At 38.4% G+C, this 22,917-nt stretch overlaps 1 protein-coding gene across 1 annotated transcript in view; it reads left to right on the top strand.

Annotated features, from left to right (window-relative positions):
• CNTN1 (contactin 1) overlaps positions 1-22,917 on the top strand; it is a 423,340-nt gene that overhangs the window by 395,064 nt on the left and 5,359 nt on the right. The window contains exons 20-24 of the mRNA XM_058191827.1: positions 8,459-8,693; positions 12,401-12,504; positions 16,612-16,798; positions 17,398-17,510; positions 18,611-18,767. Of these exons, the coding sequence (XP_058047810.1) occupies positions 8,459-8,693; positions 12,401-12,504; positions 16,612-16,798; positions 17,398-17,510; positions 18,611-18,767 (796 nt within the window). The remainder of the gene's footprint in view (positions 1-8,458; positions 8,694-12,400; positions 12,505-16,611; positions 16,799-17,397; positions 17,511-18,610; positions 18,768-22,917) is intronic.

Here is a 22,917-nt window from a genome sequence, read left to right on the forward strand (position 1 = left end):
TCCAGCCCTCTCAATTCCTGGTAGATAGTTGGAGAAGAAATGGAGGTAGTGACATATTTTATTTTCCTGGGCTCCACTGCAGATGAGGACTGCAGCCAAGAAATTAAAAGTTGCTTGCTCCTGGGGAGGAAAGCTATGGCAAATCTAGACAGCATACTAAAAACAGAGAGACATCATTCTGTCTATATGTTCATTTTTCTACCTTATTATTAATGTAACTTGCTTACTATTTTGTTAGTTTTATTTATCCTTTTCTTCCCTATATTTTTAAAAAGTTTTTGAGCTCCAATTCCTCTCTACCTTATTAAGATTTGCCTTATTTATTTGATTGCTCTTAATATTAATACTATTCTTCCTTGATTTCTAATTTTCTACTCTTGTCTTTATTATTTGCCTATTTATTTGTCTTTTATTTTCTGTGCTATATTTATTTTTTGTTCTCTACCGGGGCCTTCCTTCCCTGCCTATTGGAACCTCAGGCTTAGTTTGTTGCCTTCACTTCCATTGTTTGCTACTCCAGCCTCTTGTCATATTCTCTCCCAGCTCAGTTCTGTCTTTCGGTGCTAGGGTCTTTTCAGATTCGTCTTTGCTCTGGTCAGCTCTCTCAGTCTGCCATTTAACTTTCTGGTCGGCTCAGCTCCGCTGTCTGGTCTGCTCTGGTCAGCCCTATGATCTCCCCTCCACCGATTCTACTGCTGCTATGATCTCGTGGCTATGTGGTCATGTGACTGAGTAGGCGTGGCCAACTCAATGTAAATCGTGTCAAGGGATGCCTTACCCAGCCCCTCCCCTCCTAGCCACTCCTTTTCACGCTCTGCCTCAACGTATCTGTAGTTCCTTTTTCTTTTGTTACAAAGATATACTTTTTACTGATATCTATTCTGTTAATATAACTTAATAAACCATTATACATTTGAAGCATTGTGAAATACAATCTGATCAGAAACAAGAAATTTGACAAGCCTAATGTACAATGCTTGATAGTAGCATTATAAAAAGACTTTTCCATGAAATGTTTAAACACTCAGAATTTTTAAATCTTGCAATCTTATGTCAAAAATTGCTAAAATGATATGAATACCTTTGAAACACTGAATTCTGTGACATGGATTTTAAGAACTACAAGAAGACAAAACTATATTAGTTGTTCAGTGAAATTTAATTCTAACATTAGCAAAAGGTTTCTCACAGACTCTCAAGCAAATATAAAAACTTGCTGGATTTGTGATTATTCCCCCCTATATTGGAAGCTGTTCTTCTGCTAATGGAAGCAGCTATCTGTTTAGATAGGTATCTTCTAAAATTTTTAGCAAGTATTGCTATATATTTTTGGAAACAGTAATAGCTGTATTTTAAAGTCATTGTACTAGCTTTTTATTGTGGTAATAAGACCACTTTAGAGACCACAGTATCTCTGTAGCTGTAGGGATTTTGCTTCCTTAGAAATTCTGTTGCCTTTTTTCCTGCTTCCTTTATGTTGTTCTAAATTGACAAAGTATTAAGAAAAATCAGTTAAGGAGTAGAGCTTTAGAGGATGGTGAGAGAAGAACTAATCTGAAGAAACAGATTGATTCTCAATGAAAAATTCAGTTTTCTTTTATCAAAACAAAAATGTACAATTTGCTACAAAAATCAAAGGATAGACATAAATGATTTAGTTGCAAATCAGGAACATTTTTAACATATATTGATATAACATATCAATAAAAAAGCTCCAATCCAAAAAAAAATTCCTCTGGCGAAGAAACAAAACTGGCTATGTAGCCAACTTTAGAAACCGCTACAAAAATATATGCAACCAAATAAAGATTGAATGCACCAATTACCACACCAAACAAGAAGACCTTCTGCACACAAAATCCAATCGTGCTTTTTATAATTTTGTGAACAACAAACTTAAAGACTCGAGATCCATCCCACCACTAAAAGGATCTAACGGCAAAGAATATAATGATGAAACAGTTAAAGCAAACCTCTTTAACACATTCTTCGGCTCAGTCTTTGTTAACAGTAATGGCTCATACCCAACATTCCCCAGTCGTACCAACAATGAGTACAATGACCTAACACAATTAGATTTCACAGAAGATAATGTTGAAAAGGCCCTTCGCAAACTGAAACCATCTCTATCTATTGGACCTGATGGTCTATATGCATACTTCTTAAAAAAGCTTTCCACTAATATAGCAGAACCCTAAGCATAATCTCTGAAAAAACTTTCATGACCAGCTCCCTTTCCAAACTTTGGTCACTAACCACGGTCACCACTGTCTTCAAAAAAGGAGACCCGAGCCTAGTTGAAAATTACAGACCAATTTCTTTATGCTGCGTCACCTGCAAAGTAATGGAATCAATCATCAACCAATCCATTACCCTCCACCTAGAAACAAACAACCTACTCCCTAATAAACAATTTGGTTTCAGAAAAAAATTATCCTGTAATTTACAACTTCTTCACTGCAAAAACATTTGGACTACAAATCTTGATCAGGGCAAAGCAATAGATGCAATTTACATAGACTTCTGTAAAGCTTTTGACTCATGGTACATGACAAACTTCTCCTAAAACTAAAATCCTATGGCATCTCCGGACCCCTCCACAATTGGAAAACAGCGTTCCTGACAAACAGACAACAAGTCATCAAAATAGGCAGTACCCTATCAAATCTTGTTCCTGTCAATAGCGGCGTTCCCCAAGGCAGCATTCTTGGACCAACACTCTTTATATTATACATTAATGAACTCTGTGACCATATTATAAGTAATTGTGTTCTCTTCGCTGACGATGTTAAACTATTTAACACTACCAACAATACAGCTATCCTTCAAAAAAACCTTGACTTTGTGTCGGAATAGTCAAAAACTTGGCAACTCCAAATCTCAACCAGCAAATGCTTTGTCTTACACATTGGAAAAAAGAATCTGAACACTAAATACAAGCTCGATGGACGTTACCTTGTAGATGACCCCCACCCCGTCAAAAACCTTGGAGTTTTCATATCAAATGATTTAAATGCCAAAGCCCACTGCAACTATATCGTAAAAAAGGCTTTAAGAGTTGTAAACTTAATCTTGCTTAGCTTCTTCTCCAGAAACACTACACTACTAACCAGAGCATATAAAACATTTGCTAGATCAATTTTTGAATACAGCTCGTCTGTCTGGAACCCATACCTCATTTCGGACATTAATACAATTGAGCGTGTCCAGAAATATTTTACAAGAAGAGTTCTCCACTCCTCTGATTATAACAAAATACCTTATACCACGAGACTTGAAATCCTGAGTTTAGAAAATTTAGAACTCCGCCGCCTTCGACATGACCTGAGTTTAACTCATAGAATCATCAGTTACAATGTCCTTCCTGTTGAAGACTACTTCAGCTTCAATCACAACAATACACGAGCACACAATAGATTTAAGCTTAATGTGAACTACTCCAATCTTGATTGCAGAAAATATGACTTCAGTAACAGAGTTGTTAATGCCTGGAATGCACTACCAGACTCTGTGGTCTCTTCCCAAAATCCCCAAAGCTTTAACCAAAAACTATGTACTATTGACCTCACCCCATTCCTAAGAGGTCTGAAATGGGCGTGCATAAGAGCACCAGAGTGCCTACCGTTCCTGTCCTAATGTTCCCTTTGATTGTATCCAATTTCGTATAGTTATTACATACTTATGCTTATATATATGCTTATATGTCATATAGTTATTTCATGCTTATGCTTATATATACTGTTGTGACAAATAAATAAAATAAATAAATACAAATAAAACAAATAAATAAAATAAATAAATACAGTTTAAATACAGTTAAACATAATCTTAATAGCTTATATTCATGCTAACTTAATTACCTTTACTTCCCACTGAAAATAATTGAAATGTTAATCATGCCATTTATTTTATTACTTACTTTTTGAAGATCTTACTTTTTTGAAGATCTCCAGAGGTCCAGAAGAGGCTGACCCACTGGCAGAGAAGCCAAAGTGTTTTATTCAGATGATGGTGAAGCTGTAAGAACGTGAAATTTAAGAAAAACATTTTCACCAGCTTCTGAGTAAAAGACTTCAGCTGGGGCCATGTGGCCAGCAGGCCTAGGCCTGGAAGCAGAAGCTTCCTGCTTCAGGGATTGAGGCAGCAACAGCAGCAGCCAATGAAAGGTGAGGTAGCTTCCTTTGTCTCATCAGGCTCATCAGGCTGCAAGACCCTTGTTGATTGGCTGCCATGTCCCCAATCCCTAAAGCTGCTTATTCGAACTATCCAATCAGCAGCAAGCAGACTGGGCTCAAACTAAGCCTGACCAGACTGAATAAAAACTAAACCTGCAGGTCCTCATGTCAGAGAAGCCGAAGTCTTTTATTCAGATGGGGAACGCTGTTTTCCTTATATCTCACATTCTTAAAGCTTCACTGGCTTCTGAACAAAAGACTTTAGCTTCTCTACCACTCAGGAAACTCAGCTGGGATCGTCAGAGCCTTTTTTAACCTTTTAAAAGCATTTTTTACAACCTCTTCGGCCAAAGAAGCTGTAGAAAAATGCTTTTAAAAGTAAAGAAAAGGCTCTGATCATCTCGTGATCGTCAGAGTCTCTTTTTTTACCTTTTAAAAGCATTTTTTCTACAGCTTCTTTGGCCAAAGAGGTTGTAAAAAAAATAGTTTAAAAAAAAGGCTCTGATGATCCTGTGGCTCAGCTGGGCATGGGTGGCAGGGGGGAGGGATTTTTCCTACTGGTTCTCCAAACTACCCGCCGCCATCACTACCAGATCGGCCAATCTGGTCTGAACCGGGAACATTTCACCCCTACCCAATCACCATCCGTCCCAACTTGAGCCATCACTTCAACCACTCCTCCTCCAGATGCAGGAATGACCTTGACTGAAGGGAAGAATGCTATTATGTCTAACTACAATCACTCTACTGAATTGCCCCTCTTACTTTCCCAAGTGCAAGAAGTTGGCAGCGTGGAAGCTTCTGGTGTTAATATGGCTTCCAAAGCTGACACACCACTGAGTATAATGGAACTAAATATGACATGACAATGTTTTATTTTTTACTCTTTGTTATGCATGATATTACAACTTAAGAAACAAGAATTCAGAGTCTAGCTATTAGATGTACTGCATATATTATCTACATATAACTTACCAAATATGACTGACATACTAGTTAGAAAATTATCACTATTCCATACCAACCTTGAATACTATTGTCTTCAGTCTGTATATATTTGAAAGCTATATTTTATAATTTTAAATAATTTTAAAATTAAGGATGCTTTTAATAAAGAATTAGTAAAAATTAATACCAATAAAGTTACTACTAGTATTCATATTTCTATTTGCTCTGTGCTTGTTGACTATACAATTACAACTGTTCAATAAATCAGAATAGAGCTGGAAGGGATCTTGGAGGTCTTCTAGTCCACCTCCCTGCTCAAGCAGGAGATCTATACCATTTTAGACAAGTCACTATACAGTCTCTTCTTTAAAAAACCCAATGATGAAAACCCACAACTTCCGAAGGCAAACTGTTCCACTGGTTAATTGTCTTCACTGTTAGGAAGTTTCTCCTTAATTCCAGGTTGCTTCTCTCCTTGAATTGTTTCCATCCATTGTTTCTTGTCCTGCCCTCTGGTGCTTTGGAAAATAAATTGACCGCCTCCTCTTTGTGGCAGCCTCTCAAATACTGGAATATTGGTATGTCCCCACTAGTCCTTCTTTTCTCTAGACTAGCCAAACCCAAATCCTGCAAACGCAATCCTGCTTCATATGTTTTAGTCTCCAGGCTTTAATCATCTTAGTTGCTCTTCTTTGCACTGTTTCCAAAATCTCGACATCTTTTTTGTAATGTGGTGACCAAAACTAGATAAAGTATTGTGGCCTTACTAAGACTTATATAAAGTCATGTAACTTAGATTCTATGCCTCTGCTTACACAACCAAGGTTTATATCAGCTTTTTTGTCTGCTCCCAACACTGCTAACTCATGTTTAAGTGATCGTCCACTAGGATGCCAAGGTCCTTCTCACATTTACTTGTTTTGAAACAGGTTTTGCCTAATCTGCTCAGGTATAAAACCTTGCTTTTATCCACATTAAATTTCTGTTGTTGGATAAGGCCCATTGTTCAAGTCTTGTCAAGTTTTTTTTTGGATCCTGAGCTTGTCTTCTGTGATGTTGGCTATTCCTGCCAGCTTAGTGTCATCTGCAAATTTGATTAGTTCCCCTTCTAGTCTAAGTCATTTATGAAGATATTGAATAGTACTTGGCCTAAGATGGAACATTTTGGTACCCCACTACTTACTTCCTTCCATGTAGATGTAGTATTGTTAAACACTACTCATGAATACGGTTTGTCAGCCAGTTACAATTCCATTTGGTAGTGATGCTGTCTATCCCACATTTATTTATTTATTTATTTATTTATTATTTAAATTTCTATACCGCCCTTCTCCCGGAGGACTCAGGGCGGTTCACAGCCAAATAAAATACACAATAATGTTACAATATAAACACAATTAAAATACAATTAAAAAACTTATTCAATTGGCCGAAATTAAAAATTTAGAATAAATAATAAAAACCCAATTAAAACCCATAAATTTAAAAAACTAACCCAGTCCTGCGCAGATGAATAAATGCGTTTTAAGCTCCCGACGAAAGGTTCGGAGGTCCGGAAGTTGACGGAGTCCCGGGGGGAGTTCGTTCCAGAGGGCGGGAGCCCCCACAGAGAAGGCCCTTCCCCTGGGCGTCGCCAGACGACACTGTCGCGCCGATGGCACCCTGAGGAGTCCCTCTCTGTGAGAGCGCACGGGTCGGTGGGAGGTATTCGGTAGCAGTAGGCGGTCCCGTAAATAGCCCGGCCCTATGCCATGGAGCGCTTTGAAGACGTTCACCAAAACCTTGAAGTGCACCCGGAAGGCCACAGGTAGCCAGTGCAGTCTGCGCAGGATAGGTGTCACGCGGGAGCCACGAGGGGCTCCCTCTATCACCCGCGCAGCCGCGTTCTGGACTAACTGAAGCCTCCGGATGCCCCTCAAGGGGAGCCCCATGTAGAGAGCATTGCAGTAATCCAGACGAGACGTCACGTTTACATTCTGGTACACAAATTTAGTATTAAAATAACACTGTCAGGGTTCCAAGTAACACCCCCAACGAAAGAAGACTCCAAGGCTTGAGTTTCCTCAAAGTTCCTTTTTATTGAAGACATCATATTGGCACATCTGGGAAAACCCGAATCTGAAAGTTTCCAGGTTTTCCCGACCCATGTGAAAGTTCAAGTCCCTGCCCAGCACCCACATGTCCATCATATGGTCCAATCATCCACCATCCAAACAGGAGACACCTCTCAGTCATCCAACTCCAGGTGCCAGGGCAAGACGTCCTTGACTCTCTGAGAAAGGAATGTTATTTTGACTACATAATCACCCATACTCTATGCAATCCCTCCTCCCATTTTCCCACAGAAGAAAATGTGAAAAATATTTAAAATATTTCAGAAATAAACATGTACAAGTTATTTTACTGTTGAAATATAATTTTAAGAAAATTTGGAAATGTTTCTGTAACTATAAAAATAGTTATTTGAGAGTTTACGAAAGCTCTTTTATGTAAAACAATCTTGTTTTTGAAATAAAATTAATGGTTATAAAGTTCTTTCCACTACTACTGTATATATCTACTAATATATTTCCTTAGTACCAATTAAAAAGAATATAGAATTTAAAACATCTTTTTTTTCCTGTAACTTCTATTTTATCATCTTCTAAAACCTTTAGTGAATAAAATCCACATGTGTATATCTGTCTTAACAAATGGAACTATTTTAGAAAAAGCAAACAGAAATATGTCCTACCATTGGAGTAGAATTTTTTTAAAAAGAACCTTTTATATTTTGGGTAATGCAGTTATTTATTACCACACTTTATTTAGGTAAAATCATAGCATTGTAATAATTCAGGTTTAATCATCTAGAATAAGACTATACTGGATATGTGCCTTCAGTTCTAAATGCATAAATCATTGATACTAATTTTTATTATATAAATACATTTCAATCTATTTGCATTCAAAATCTATTATGAGATAATGGCTAACAGGGAAGGGATAAAATCTGGTGTAGCTGCTTAACAGGGAAGGGATAAAAAATGAGAGTAACTATATAGTAACTATATAGTAACTATATATTGTAGAAGGTCTTTTATAAAAGTTATTTTATATTTAGAAAGTATTTGATCTGTGATTTTAAGGTGGTTTCAGATTATCTGTGAGAAAGAAGACAATCTAGAAACTTTCCATCCTGACAAGCCTTGAGCAAAAAAAATCGTACTTCCTTACTTAGAATCTTCATGGGAACATTTCTCCTAGTAGACAATAATATTGAAATTTTATTTATATTCATTCAAACAAAGAACAAAAATAAAAATAATGCATAATTCTTGTATTTTGTCTTATAGCCTTTGCCAAAAGAGTATCACTTTGGTAATAATTTTGGATATGTGGTAGCTTTCAAGTCCTTTGATCAAAATGATTGGAAAAGTGTTATAGTTCCTCAACCTGAAATTGGTCGGTATGTCCATAAAGATGAATCAATGCTTCCTTCATCAAAGTATCAAGTAAAAGTGAAAGCATTTAATAACAAAGGGGAAGGACCTTTTAGTCTTACTGCTATTATCTATTCGGCAGAAGATGGTGAGTAAAAGATGGTGTGATGAAAGTTAAGAGTAGGTTTTATTACGCTTGCTGCAAAGTACAAAAAAGAATTCTCATGTAAACAGTCTAATTCCTAAGATCTATTTCCAAAGATAAATTAAGTTGACCCAACCAGTTTCTTTAGCACATTGGCTGCTCACATATATTCTGAGTCAATTTTGATCTGTAATATCAGAGCAATCCATTTTTCTTGGATGAATTGAAAGTAGAACTGAGCCCAAGGATGTCTGCCATGAGAAGAAAGCAAAATTCAGGAAAGTGCATGTCATGATAATTCACATTTTAAGTGCATATCAAATAAAGCAATGGATTATAAAAGTTTCAGATTGTTAGGCCATCTCAGGTTAATTAACATTTCTGTATTAAAAAATCAATTTTCTATTATTTCACTAAGCATATCGTAATGCAGGACAAGCTTCTGCATCTCTGGAAATATACTAAAATTCTAAATCTAATAAAATCACTAGTATAAAAAGTTAATTTAAATACCTTTCCATACAAGATTATTCAGTTTTATTTGAAAATTTTCATCCAATATACAATTGTTTCCTCTGAGCAGTAACTACTTGATACACATTGGACTGAGTGCAGGATTCAGTACAGGATTAAATATATGAAAGCTTTTTTGAGCTTTTATGTTGCAACTTGCTAAAAAAAGATCTTCAGAAGAGCATTGATCTTTCCATCACAAATGAATTTTTATAGACATTGAACTGCCTTCAGTGAATTGTGTTCATGAGTAGGTTAATATTTTCTCTTAAATATTAAAAAATATTTAAACAGCAGCAGCATCTGTTTAATTTAGTTAATCTTGAATTAATCAAAATGCAACAAGCAATTCAAAAACTAGTTTTATGCTTGTGTGTGTGTATGGTATGTATGTATGTGATGAATGACCTAGTAAAGTCAAAACTATAGGACACTCAAACTGTTTGCATTTATTCTGTCCATAACAAAAAATAAATCACACATTTTAAGCACTTAGGGAAATTCACTAATTGCACCTAACCATGACTGCACATTTAGATACATAATTTGGATACTGAAAAGAATTATTAATTCGATGCTTAATAAATGATTATTTCATGAAAACATCTATATATATCTCTCTGCAATATACTAGTACTTTGATTCTTTATGGCGTTAGTGAGAAACTACCGTGTTTCCCCGAAAATAAGACCCTGTCTTATATTTTTTTGAACGCTGAAATAAGCACTTGGCCTTATTGCCATGGACTCAAAAGCCCGATTGGACTTATTATCAGAGGATATCTTATTTTCGGGGAAACAGGATATGTGAATCATGATTCTTTGTGAATTATATATTATATATTCACACATTTTTAAATATTTACATACAGTACGTTCGGTATTTAATTTTAAATGGTTCATAAATCTCCTTTTCAGAGTTCAAGGCAACTTGCTTAAATAAAAACAAAATGAAAGATAAAACTGGCAGGTTTCTTACCATAATTTCAGAAGTGGCTTGCCATTGTTTCTTCCTAGAGCTAAGGGAGTGTGACTGGTCCAAAGTCACCCAGATGACTTAATCTGGTGTAGCTGCTAAAGGCACCAGACTAGAAACTGGAAAAAATATTGACCATGCTGCCAAAGAAAACATCAAATGAAATAATTGGAAATCCTTGATTAGAATAGAATAGAATAGAATAGAATTTTTATTGGCCAAGTGTGATTGGACACACAAGGAATTTGTCTTGGTGCATATGCTCTCAGTGTACATAAAAGAAAAGATACGTTCATCAAGGTACAACATTTACAACACAATTGATGGTCAATATATCAATAAAAATCATAAGGATTGCCAGCAACAAGTTATAGTCATACAGTCATAAGTGGAAAGAGATTGGTGATGGGAACTATGAGACGATTAATAGTAGTGCAGATTCAGTAAATAGTTTGACAGTGTTGATGGAATTATTTGTTTAGCAGAGTGATGGCCTTCGGGAAAAAACTGTTCTTGTGTCTAGTTTTTCTGGTGTGCAGTGCTCTATAGCGTCGTTTTGAGGGTAGGAGTTGAAACAGTTTATGTCCAGGATGCGAGGGGTCTGTAAATATTTTCACGGCCCTCTTCTTTATTTGTGCAGTATACAGGTCCTCAATGGAAGGCAGGTTGGTATCAATTATTTTTTCTGCAGTTCTAATTATCCTCTGAAGTCTGTGTTTTTCTTGTTGGGTTGCAGAACCGAACCAGACAGTTATAGAGGTGCAAATGACAGACTCAATAATTCCTCTGTAGAACTGAATCAGCAGCTCCTTGGGCAGTTTGAGCTTACTGAGTTGGCGCAGAAAGAACATTCTTTGTTTTCCTTTTTTAATGATGTTTTTGATGTTAGCTGTCCATTTTAGATCTTGCGATATGGTAGAACCTAGAAATTTGAAGATTTCTACTGTTGATACTGTGTTGTCTAGTATTGTGAGAGGTGGAACTTTGGAAGGGTTTGTTGTGACCCAGGTTCCTGGACCCGGACTCCTGGACTCGGATGATTGAGAAAGTGAGGGAGAAGACCTGGCAAGCCCTGCTTCTCTTGAGCCCTCTCCCTCCCTGGCACCCACTCAAAGGGAGGAGGAGGGGCCGGCAAGGCCTGATTCTCTGGAGCCTACTTCTGATTTGGCAATGCCCCAAGAACAGTTTTGGAGTGATGCAAGACTGCGCAGACGTGACCGGCGTGCGCAGCAGAAGCAGCGTTGGGATAAAGCCAAGTAATGATTGTCATGCAGTGACATCTGCAGAGACTATAAATAGGAGGCGGGACTTCCTGGTTTTTTGTCTTGGACAAAGCAATGAATTTGCGTGGGCAAACTGTATCAATGGAGGGAAGAATATATTTGTGAGTAATTCTGGCCTTATCTATAATTTCCTCGTTATCTCCAGAAACTTGGCAGGCCCGTGGGTAGACGTGGCCAGGACATTTATCTATGTAAATAAATTAGAAAAGGAGGCCTCTGGCTGACTCTTTGCTGGGAGTATTGGGGGGAGGGAAACAGAACAGGTTTCTCCTAAAGTCTACCACCATTTCTACGGTTTTGAGTGTGTTCCGTTTCAGATTGTTTTGGTTGCACCACAAGGCTAGTCGTTCGACCTCTCGTCTATATGCGGATTCATCATTGTCTCGAATGAAACCAATCACTGTTATGTCATCTGCGAACTTCAGTAGCTTAACAGATGGATCATTGGAGATGCAGTCATTGGTATACAGAGAGAAGAGAAGTGGGGAGAGCACACAGCCTGGGGGGGGCCCTGTGCTAATTGTACAGTATTTGATGTGATCTTGCTTAGCTTCACCTGCTGCTTCCTGTTTGTTAGGAAGTTTGTGATCCACTTACAAGTCTGTTCCGGTACCTGTAGCTGGTTTAGCTTAGTTAGAAGAATGTCTGGAATGATGGTATTGAATGCTGAACTAAAGTCTACAAAAAGGACCCTTGCATAGGTCTTTGGAGACTCAAGATGTTGTAGGATGTAGTGCAGAGCCATATTAACAGCATCATCTGTTGATCTATTTGCTCGGTATGCAAATTGCAAGGGGTCTAACAGCAGATCCGTGATGGTTTTCAAGTAGGAAAGCACTAGCCTTTCAAAGGTTTTCATGACTACAGATGTTAGATTATGTACTCTACATTACTCAGAATTTTGGATTCACAATATTAATATTTTGTTCAATTTTTCAGCTCCCACTGAAAGGCCTAGAAATGTGAAAATAAAAGTTCTGTCATCCATGGAAGTATCTGTTTCCTGGGAGCACATTTTCAACCCAGCTGTTACAGGGTATGAGGTGAGCTTAAAAATGCATTCTCTTATATTATAACACAAGATACAAAAGAACTGAACATATTTAACTCATATTTATTTTTATAGTCAAAAAGTGTATCTGCGTTTGAAATGGATTATAAATACAAGAATAGCTTTGGAGAATTATATACTTTTGACCTTTACTATTCCTGAAGTTTCTGTCTATATAAAAATACTATAGTTACTCATAAAACAAACAATTACCAGAAAATGCAAGTAGCTTCTGACCCATTCTCATTATTCAGAAGAAATTACTTGACACTTCCATAGTTGACATCTAGACATGCTAAATACAAGAGATTTTATCTGTAATGCCTTACTGAAAGGATTAGTACAAACCACTATGAGTCCTGTAGTAAAAGGAGATATTAGGGGTATGAGTCAACCTGTTCTCAACCTGAAACAACTGTCAGGATAAGCATCATCTTTTTATCTTATATAAATTTAACATTTACCTGTTATTCTTCCCCACATTCCCCATACTATAAATAATGTACAAACTATTTTCTCCTGTCAACCTGCCAAACCAAATTTACTATTCCCCATCACTTCTGAGATGTTATATTAATAAATCCCTATCACCCATCTCATAACATACCATAACATAACAACAGAGTTGGAAGGGACCTTGGAGGCCTTCTAATCCAACCCCCTGCCCAGGCAGGAAACCCTACACCATCTCAGTCAGATGGTTATCCAACATTTTCTTAAAAATCTCCTCCCACTTATGACTGTATGAGTGTAATCTTGTTGCTGGTATCCTTATGATTTATATGGATTGTTTCCTAATATGATTTGATTGCTTATTTGTACCCTGTGACTATCATTAAGTGTTGTACCTTGTGATTCTTTTTTTTTATTGAAAAGGTTTTACAAATTTTTTCCCCCATACATCCCCCCCTCCCCCAACCCTAATCCTTTCCCTTCCTCCTCCCTCCTCCCTCCTTCCCCCATCCCCTCCCCCCCCGTCTTCCCAGAGCAAGTACAGGGTATCGTATCTAACAATCATAAACTAAAATACGCTAATTAACATAAACTCCCATCCCTCTTCTTGAACCTCAACTCCCCTTTTCCATAAAAAAGAAGAAAAAGGAAAATATTAATACTAATACAATTACATTCTATTCAGTTAAAAGCTATTTAGTATTTTGTTATTTCAATCCAATATTTTTTTTAAAAAAGAAAACAAACCGTCTCCATTATATATATCTTTCAAAAGTAATCTTTCAAATATGCTGATAATTCTACCTTCTCATCTAAATCCATTAAGTTTAAAGCCCAATCTTCTGTAATAAACAATATCCCATCTTCCAATGTTGTAATATCAAAAATTATTCCTCAGTATACCTTATAAATAAAGGGACACGGTGGCTCAGGGGCTAGGACGTTGAGCTTGTAGATCGAAAGGTCGGCAGTTCAGTGGTTCAAATCCCTAGTGTTTCGAAAGCACGTAAAAATGCAGGTAGAAAAAATAGGGACCATCTTTGGTGGGAAGGTAACAGCGTTCCGTGCACCTTTGGTGTCTAGTCATGCCAGCCACATGACCACGGAGACATCTTCGGACAGCGCTGGCTCTTCGGCTTTGAAATGGAGATGAGCACCGCCCCCTAGAGTCGGCAACGACTAGCATGTATGTGCGAGGGGAACCTTTACCTTTACCTTTATACCTTATAATCCATCATATTTGTATATCCATCATACATAATAATAAGCATCATCTTTTTATCTTATATAAATTTAACATTTACCTGTTACCTGTTCCCCATATTCCCCATACTATAAATTTCTAAACATTTTACAACATTTGGAACAAAGTCAAATCTTTTCATAAACACAGTATTTAAGTTGAATAAGTCAATTGTATAATCCTTCCAGCTTTCACTTTATAGTTTCTTCATATAAACATAAAATCCAGCAAGTTTAAGCAAAGTTACAAACGGTAACAGTGTTAATGAACACCTCTTTGACTTTCATTTTCACGCCCATTATACTCAGACGCCATTTCCTGTCTTCTCAAACGGAATCCACACACGGGGTTGAGGTCAAGTACTTACATCTACCTTGCCTCCTGACATTGCTCTGTCTGGTTAAGTCAAAAATTCATTTAAACTCAATATTGATATCAGATGTGGTCGTGGCATTTTGCTCTGCCAAAAAAGACAGAGGCGTCCTGGATCCGGAGCTCTTCAGGTTCCCAAGGGAGCTCTTCCCTTCAAGCCTCTAGGATCATTCCTGGTGCTTTTGGGGGAGCTCTACCTCCACCCGATCGCTCACCTTTCCCTCTTCACCTGGGGGAAAGGTTTCCAAGCCGCTAGACAGCTGATTTTCGCTGTCTTAGCGGCTCTATGCGATCCAGGGCTGGCGGTCTAAAAAGACCGTCTTCAACGACCAACGGAGCCACTGGAAGTCGTACCTTATGATTCTTGATGAATATATCTTTTCTTTTATGTACACTGAGAGCATATGCACCAAGACAAATTCCTTGAGTGGCCAATCACACTTGGCCGATAAAGAATTCTATTCTATTCTATTCTATTCGTAAAATATTTTAAAAGGAAAGTATAGAGGGAGTTCTTGACTTACACAGTTGAGCCCAAAAGGAAAGTATAGAGGTAGTTCTTGACTTACATAGTTGAGCCCAAAATTTCTGTTTTTAAGTAAGTTTTGCACTATTTTACAACCTTTCTTGCCACAATTATTAAGTGAATCACTACAGTTGATAAGTTTATAACCTGGTTGTTAAGTAAATCTGGCTTCCCCATTGCCTTTACTTGTCAAAAGGTCACAAAGGGTGATCACATGACCTTGGGACACAACGGTCATAGATATGAACAAGTTGCCAAGCATCTGAATTTTGATCACATAATCCTGGGGATGCTACAAAGGTTGTAACTGAAAAACGGGCATAAGTCACATTTTTCAATGTCATTGTAATTTTGAATAGTCACTAAACAAACTGTTGTAAGTAGAGGACTACCTGTACTCACCCACCTGAAATCTCTTAGCAAAGAAGCAGGAAATCTTACACCATTACTTACCTGGCAAATTGGATATATCCTTAAAGTGAAAACCATTTCCCTTTGGCTATTACTTCCCAGTGTTCGTTCTATCTTGGGTGCCTTGGGTGACTTAAAGCTTTCTCCCAATGGCTCCAGGCTCTTGGTTTGGGAAGATCCCCAATCATTGTGCATGCACACCCCTCTACCAATGTTGTAGTGACTCCTCTAAAATGATTCCTCCAAAAGGATTCAATCTGAATAGCGGAGTTGCTGGTAATAAATAGAGTATTCCAGGGGAAAAAATGTCCTTTCAGTTTCTATGACCCAAAGGTGCTGTTTAAAAAGCAAATGGACTTTCTTAGTTTTTTCCTTGAAAATGTTTTGCTTCTCATCCAAGAAGCTTCTTCAGTTCTGAAGTCAAGAAGAACAAAGAAAAGAACAAGAAAAACCAGTTACCTTTTGAACAGCATCTTTGGGACAGCCGTGACCTGGATGATTGTGTCATTTCTACATTGTGTCCTGCCATTCTGTTGGACGCAGGGTGGGGATGGGAAGAATGGCTTGCTGGCATTTTTCTCATGCTTTTGCTTTTGCTGTAACTGGGAATTAGAGAGGGATTGTCTTCAGAGACAGAGCTGACTTCCTCTCAGCTGGTTCCAGACTGGTTTCAAAGCCGTCATGCCCTGAGAGTGAACCATTATCTGCCTAACACCTCAGAGTTATCAAAACAACCTTGCAGTATCTCATTGGCTGCTGGTGGACTGGCCAGGGGGTTGGGTTTGGGGATGAAAGAATTGCTTTGTACTTTCTGTGGGCTTTTTCAGATTTGACCTGACTATACTGCAACCACATTCTCTCAGTAAAAGTTTTTTTGATTATTGAGTCAAGAGTCTTGCTTTCCTGAGGGACCAGTTGGGGCAGTGGGGCAGGTCCTTACAGACTAAGAATCTTAGTTTCTCTGTTTCTCCTGCTGAGTTAGTTCTAAAATCTGGTATGTTTTTAAATGTTTCCATTGCTTTTGAAATAATTATGAGTAATTATTTCAAATATATATTTCCTTTTACATTTGACTTTTTTTTTCATTTTTACAGATCAGTTACTGGTCCAGCAGTGAAAAAGAATTAGCTGCAAGTAGAGTGCAAGTGAGCAGTCAGAATTTTTCAGTAATGTTAGAAAACCTGAAACCTTATACAAAATACTATACAAAAGTGGCAGCTTTCAATGCAGCTGGCATTGGACCTTACACTTATCCTTTGGATTTTGTTACAGAAAAAGCACGTAAGCATCTAAAGTAGGATATGGAGATGAATAGTAAAGATAAGATTAGATGGATATAGAATAAAGAAAACTCATATCTGTAGACTTCATCAGACAACACGATTTGTCTTAAAACTCCTTGCTCAAGGATGAGCTCAATGTAAAATGTCTGGGAGTTTGAAATATTCCATTTCTGGTTTGTGGATATTGTAATGTTTTAATTACCTTATTTTTTTTTTCATATGGAGTTGCCAGTTTGTCTGAATGTACTCAGTCATTGCTGGTAAATTATGCATATTGGTAGATACACAGACCTCTGGTGTGAAGTTGTTAGATCCTGTAACAGTATCATCTTGGCTGCATAGTTTTGCTTCTGTCCGTGGATCACTGTGACGTGGTCTGCAAATGCTGGACAGTAGCTGCATAAAATTTGGTGACAATTTTAAAGCAAGAGGAAGCTATGAATAATTGTATAAATCAGAACGGGAAGTAGATAGTAGATGATGCCATTGGTGAATTTTACTTGGGGACATAAATAGACAAATGTGTATGACTGAGAGAATAATGTTTATAAAATTTAATTGTACTGGTTAGAATAAAGGGCTGTGCTGTTTTTTTAGCTCCAAGGCAGCAACCAAGAATTATTAATGCTGTAAGGTCCGGTTCAAAGTACATCATCACATGGGAGCATGTTAAGTCACAGTCCAACGAATCTACTGTGAAAGGATATAAAGTAAGATTAATATTTAAGCCTTTGGGGCATAACTGGGTAATACTGGCTGTTTTGTTGCCCTATTTGAATTGTGTGTTCATAAATTAAATTGCTATTTAAAAGGAAGAGAGTTAAGTGATATTTAAGAAAGGATATCTTAGACCATAAAAAGCAAACTTAAATTTGGTTCCAGTAAATACAGGGATCTTATGAAATTTCTCTCAAGATCTATTATATTGATAATTCTGTTAATTCTTAGAAATTATCTAACATGAGCCTTCACAAGATATAAAAATAGCTATAAGGCAGAGAAACTACCTATGAGTTCTTATTCTCTTACACCAATAAGTGTAAGAGTAATCAATCAACTTTTGTATCTATTATGCTCAGAGCTGATTCATCTTCTGTATGATGACATGCATGTCACTTCTTTTCAGTGGTGGAAAGAAGGAAGCAGATAGGAGATCAGTGTAGGCCAGAATGCTGGCTGGAGAATTCTGGGATTTGAAGTCCATAGGTCTTAAAGTTGTCAAGCTGATATCCCTTGCAGTGTCTAAGCAGTGATGGCTGAGGAAATCCATTTGGTATTTACTTCATTTAAGCAGGAAGGAAACATTAGGAACAATGGTCTAGAGAGCACAGAAAAAGAATGAACCATAAAGGAGACAGGGCATAATTGCTTCCATCTTATATAATTCCTCATATGAAGTGTGGAAGTTGACTTCTTATAACAGTAATTGGCTAATGCTGTTTGTATGTAATACCACCATTGTTTCCTATTTCCAGTGATCATATAAAGGAAATTAATGATTGGATTTCCTCGTAGAGCTTGTCTCTTTGCCCATTACTACTTGCTCTGCTTACACCATAGAAGCAACAGAAAATTTAAATGTACAGGTTACTTAAATATAATTTGCTAATGTTCTCTCCCTAAGCCTTAAAAAGGGAGTGAAAGCTTTTCACTTTTATTTACAAAAATGTATATAAAATGGGATATCATACTGATTCAAGACAGCATTTATAAATATTTTGCCTTGATTTTTAAAATAATGTCCTGGAGTATTAATTTGTTGGATGATGTTTATGAATTTATCATGCTATTTTTTATTATTCTCTAAAAGGTACTCTATAGACCAGATGGTCAATTTAATGGCACACTCTTTAAGACCGGTAACCATTATATAGAAGTTCCTGCACCTGTTAAAGGTCAGTACATTGTTGAAGTTCGGGTCCACAGTGAAGGGGGAGACGGAGAAGTAGCTCACGTAAAAATTCCAGGTATGTCTATGAAAAAATGGAAATGTATGAAAGATGTTATTTTTTCTATAGTTTAAATGTTTTAATATTTAGCTAAGTTTAAGGTTTAAAATTTTAACAGTGTTTTCTTGTGTCTTTTATATCAGATGGAGATAATTGGTCAAGAAATATGAAATATAAATAAATAAATATGTACAGTAATCATTTATTTTCAAATAATTGTCTAACAAAAATTATTTTATTTTTTTTCTAGTTATTCAAATAGTTAATATATTATAAATATATGTTTTAGTGGTTGAGAGAAGCAAATTAGCAATTTTTCACTAAAAATCCTCTTCCCGAAATCTTGCTAATCTTCCTTGTTGTGCGGCTGTTCCTGGAAGGGCTGAACAACGAATGCTGGGGGTGAAGCCACCAGCAGAGTCCCATGAGGTGTGAGGGTCATCCTAGCTAATAAAAGTAGGCACTAAATTGGGCAGCAATATAGAAGGTATTGGAGATGGATGATCACTTTAGGAGCAATAAAAAAGGCATCATTTCATACTACATGAGATAAATTTATTCTACTTTATTTTACTGAGAAAACTACATGACTAGATTATAAAATAAGTGATGATGTAATGCTGGATAATGAGCCCCCAGGTTTGATAGGGGTCCACATTCTTCTGAGGAGCTGAGGATCTTTCAGAATATTAATGGTATAATAATGGTTAGATTTAAATCTTGGCAATGTTCTGCTACTGATATTATCATTCAGGAAAAGAAAATCCAAAACTGACAATTTGATATTGATAGTTCATTATTGATAACCTGGGGCGGTCACTCTTCTGAGCCCTAGAAAGAAGGCAATGGCAAACCACTTCCCAAAAATGTTGTCAAGAAAAGGGGCATTGAGACTTATTTGACTCGTTGAGTGGGGAGACAGCAGCCAGGTATGGGTTGTACTTGTCTGTTCAGATTGGAGGACTGAGACTGCTAAAGTTGATAAACCCCGCCTCCTGCTGCTAGGAACCCAGCTTTTGGTGAAGATGAAGAAGCAGACTCGACGTGTCGGGGAAAAAAAACAGATTTATTAAACAGTAAAATCAGACTGAAACAGGGTGGGACTGGCTGCTGTCTCCACTCAATGAGAAGGTGCGTGTCAGGTAAGTCCCAACGCCCCTTCTCCGTATTGGTGGAGACAGCAGCCAGGTATGGGACATACCAAAGTTTAGTGTCCCTAAGAGTGGGAGGGACCGGGCTGGTCAGCATTTGCTTCTGATGTGATCACCTGTTGCAACACCCTACATCCAAAAGCCGCCTCAGCCGAGGCGAACTTGTCAATCTTGTAGTGTTTAATGAAAGGAGAAGGTAAAGTCCAGGTTGTGGCCCTGCAAACCTCCAACAACGAAGCTTGAGTAGCCCATGCTGCCTGAGTAGCTGCACTACGAGTGGAGTGTGCCGTCATGGAAGGGATCGAAGCTCATAAGCCTTGGCGATCGTAAGTCGAATCCACCTGCCAATGGTTGATGGTGTAACTCTGCGACCCAGGGACACTGGAGTGAAGGAGATAAATAAGGACTCTGTCCATCGTAAATCAGCTGTCCTTTCAATATAAATCTGCAACGCTCTACGCACATCCAAGGTATGGCAACGGCAGTCCAAATCATGAACTGAGTGAGGTCAAAAATCCGGGAGAATAAGCTTTTGCATACGATGAAAGGTAGAATTAACTTTAGGAATAAAGGAAGGATCTAGGTGAAGAACCACCTGATCCAGGTGAAAAACGCAGAGGTCACTGCGAACTGAGAGATCAGCCAACTCAGAAATCCTCCTGGCTGAAGTCACAGCTACTAAAAATGCAACCTTGCAAGGCGAAGGCTGGTGGTCCTCAATGGTTCATATCGATCAACAGTCAGGGAATCCAAAACAATAGATAAATCCCAAGTAGGATACCTATGTATAACAGGAGGGCATAAATTTGCAGCACCCTTAAGAAATCGCTAAGGAAGGCAAAGACCCCCAGGACAAAACAGTAGACAGAGCTGCCACCTGTCTTCGCAAGGTATTAGGTGATAACTTTTTATCCAAACCTTCCTGCAAAAAGTCCACAATGTGGCCTATTGAAACTTGAAGAGGATAAACTCCAACTTTATTACACCAGGAACAAAAAACTCGCCGTGGCAGAATAAATGCGTTCTGTAGAGAACCTTCGAGACGCTTGGTCTGAAAAACAGAAGGTGAAAAAATCAAAATGTCATCCAGATAACAGTGTAGGCGGACCGGTATGGCTTTGATATGTGCCACCAAGGCATCTAGGATCTTAGTAAAAATCCTAGGGCTGATGACAGGCCAAGGGGTATAGCCCTATACTGATAATACTTACCCCCATAACAAAATCTAAGAAACTTACGGTGATCAGGAAGGAATATGTAATAAGCCTCAGTGAGGTCAATAGAAACAAGGAAGTCGCCCTTTCGGATGCCATCAAGGATGGATCATAGCAAGTGCATCTTGAACTTGCGATATATCAGAAAACGGTTCAATCTTTTGAGATCTAGAATAGGTCTCCATCCTCCCAACGATTTGGGGACTAAAAACACATGGGAGTAAAATCCCTGTCCCAACTGATCCCCCGGAACCCATTGAATAGCCTTAATTTCCAGGAGGTGACTAATAGAGGTTCCATCTGTCCCTATCCTTGAACAAGGGGCATTGGATGAAAAAGGTTGGAGAATGGTGACAAATTCCAGAGCTAAACCATATCGAATTGTCTTTCTGACCCAAGAATCTGAGGTAATAATATCCCATTGGTCCACAAAAAGGGCTAATCTGCCACCAATAGGAGTATCAACGCTGCATTTAGCAATGGCATCGAAAGGAACGACCTCCTCCCCCTCGAAAGGGCTGCTTTGCTGAAAAGGCTCTACCCCAGGAACTCCTATCCTGGGACCCCCTCTGCCTTTGGCTGAATGAGAACTGAAACCTATTAGAGCCTGCCCCCCAATCATAACCTCGAAAGGAAGACTGATGGGAAATCGGATTAAACCGGGCTTCCCCTCTCCGATGAATGGTAGGTAAAACCTTCCTCTTGTCCTTGGTCTCAGTGAGGAGAGGGTCTAATGCAGCACCAAATAAGGTTCTTGCAGCGAAGGGTGTAGAGGCCAAGCACCACTTACGGCAAGCATCCACTTGCCAATGATGCAACCAGGGTAAACGACGAGCTGTTAAAGCTGAAGCCATAGACCTGGAGGCAAAGCGCATAGAATGCAAGGTGGCATCAGCCAAAAACTGGACTGCAGCAATAATTTTGTTCAGATCTTGATGAATTCTGGTATCATCAGCAGGAAGTTTTGCTTGCAATTGGCGAAGCCACAGCAGAGTGGCCCTGTTGAAGAAGGAGGCTGAAGATGCAGAACGAATAGCCCAAGCAGACCCTTGATGCGCCCTCTGAACAGATAGCTCTGCGTGCCTATCCTCTGGGCATAGGCCTTCCTCTGGTTGGCCAGGAATAAAAGAAGAAGACACTAAAGCAGCAACAGGTGCACCTACTGAAGAGGTCTGCAGAATAGAAGACAAATCGGCACCAACGTTGAAAAAACATTTGTGAGCTGAAGAAGGGAGAGTGAAAGATCCAGGAGAAGACCATTGACGTCTGACAACATCCACAAAGAGATGAGGAACAGGAATCGCCTCTAAAGATTGTTCAGGTTCCGAGAAAAGGGGATCGTTAGGACCCTTGGAAGATGAGGCCTCAGACTGGTCTGCTAGAGGGCCAAGATGTGCCACGTTGGTGGCCTTGAAAAGTAACGACTTAAAGAGATTAGGAGGAAAAAGTCCTGTAAATGCAGGTTGTTACGGGGATAAGCCCTCATCCTCAGATAGATCTGGATCTCCACATGCATAAAAGAAGGATGACTCACCATAGAGTGAGATGGTGAAGCCATGCCCACCTGGGATTGAAACTCTTCAACCTCAGGATCGTCCTCAACAACAGACATAGCAGATTGAATAGAAGAAGAGCTACCCGACAGATGAAAGCCGGATAATAAAGTCTGTTGAATAGTTTGGGCTATAATAGCCTGAATGTTATCAGGTAAGAATACTTGATGACCTGTCTCCAGGCTAACCCCAGGAGTCTCAGTGGCTGGAGCAGATAGACGATCAGGTCCAGAAGTGACAGCCATCGTTC

The sequence above is a fragment of the Ahaetulla prasina genome, chromosome 7 (genome assembly GCF_028640845.1).
Source record: "Ahaetulla prasina isolate Xishuangbanna chromosome 7, ASM2864084v1, whole genome shotgun sequence".
NCBI lineage: Eukaryota > Metazoa > Chordata > Lepidosauria > Squamata > Colubridae > Ahaetulla > Ahaetulla prasina.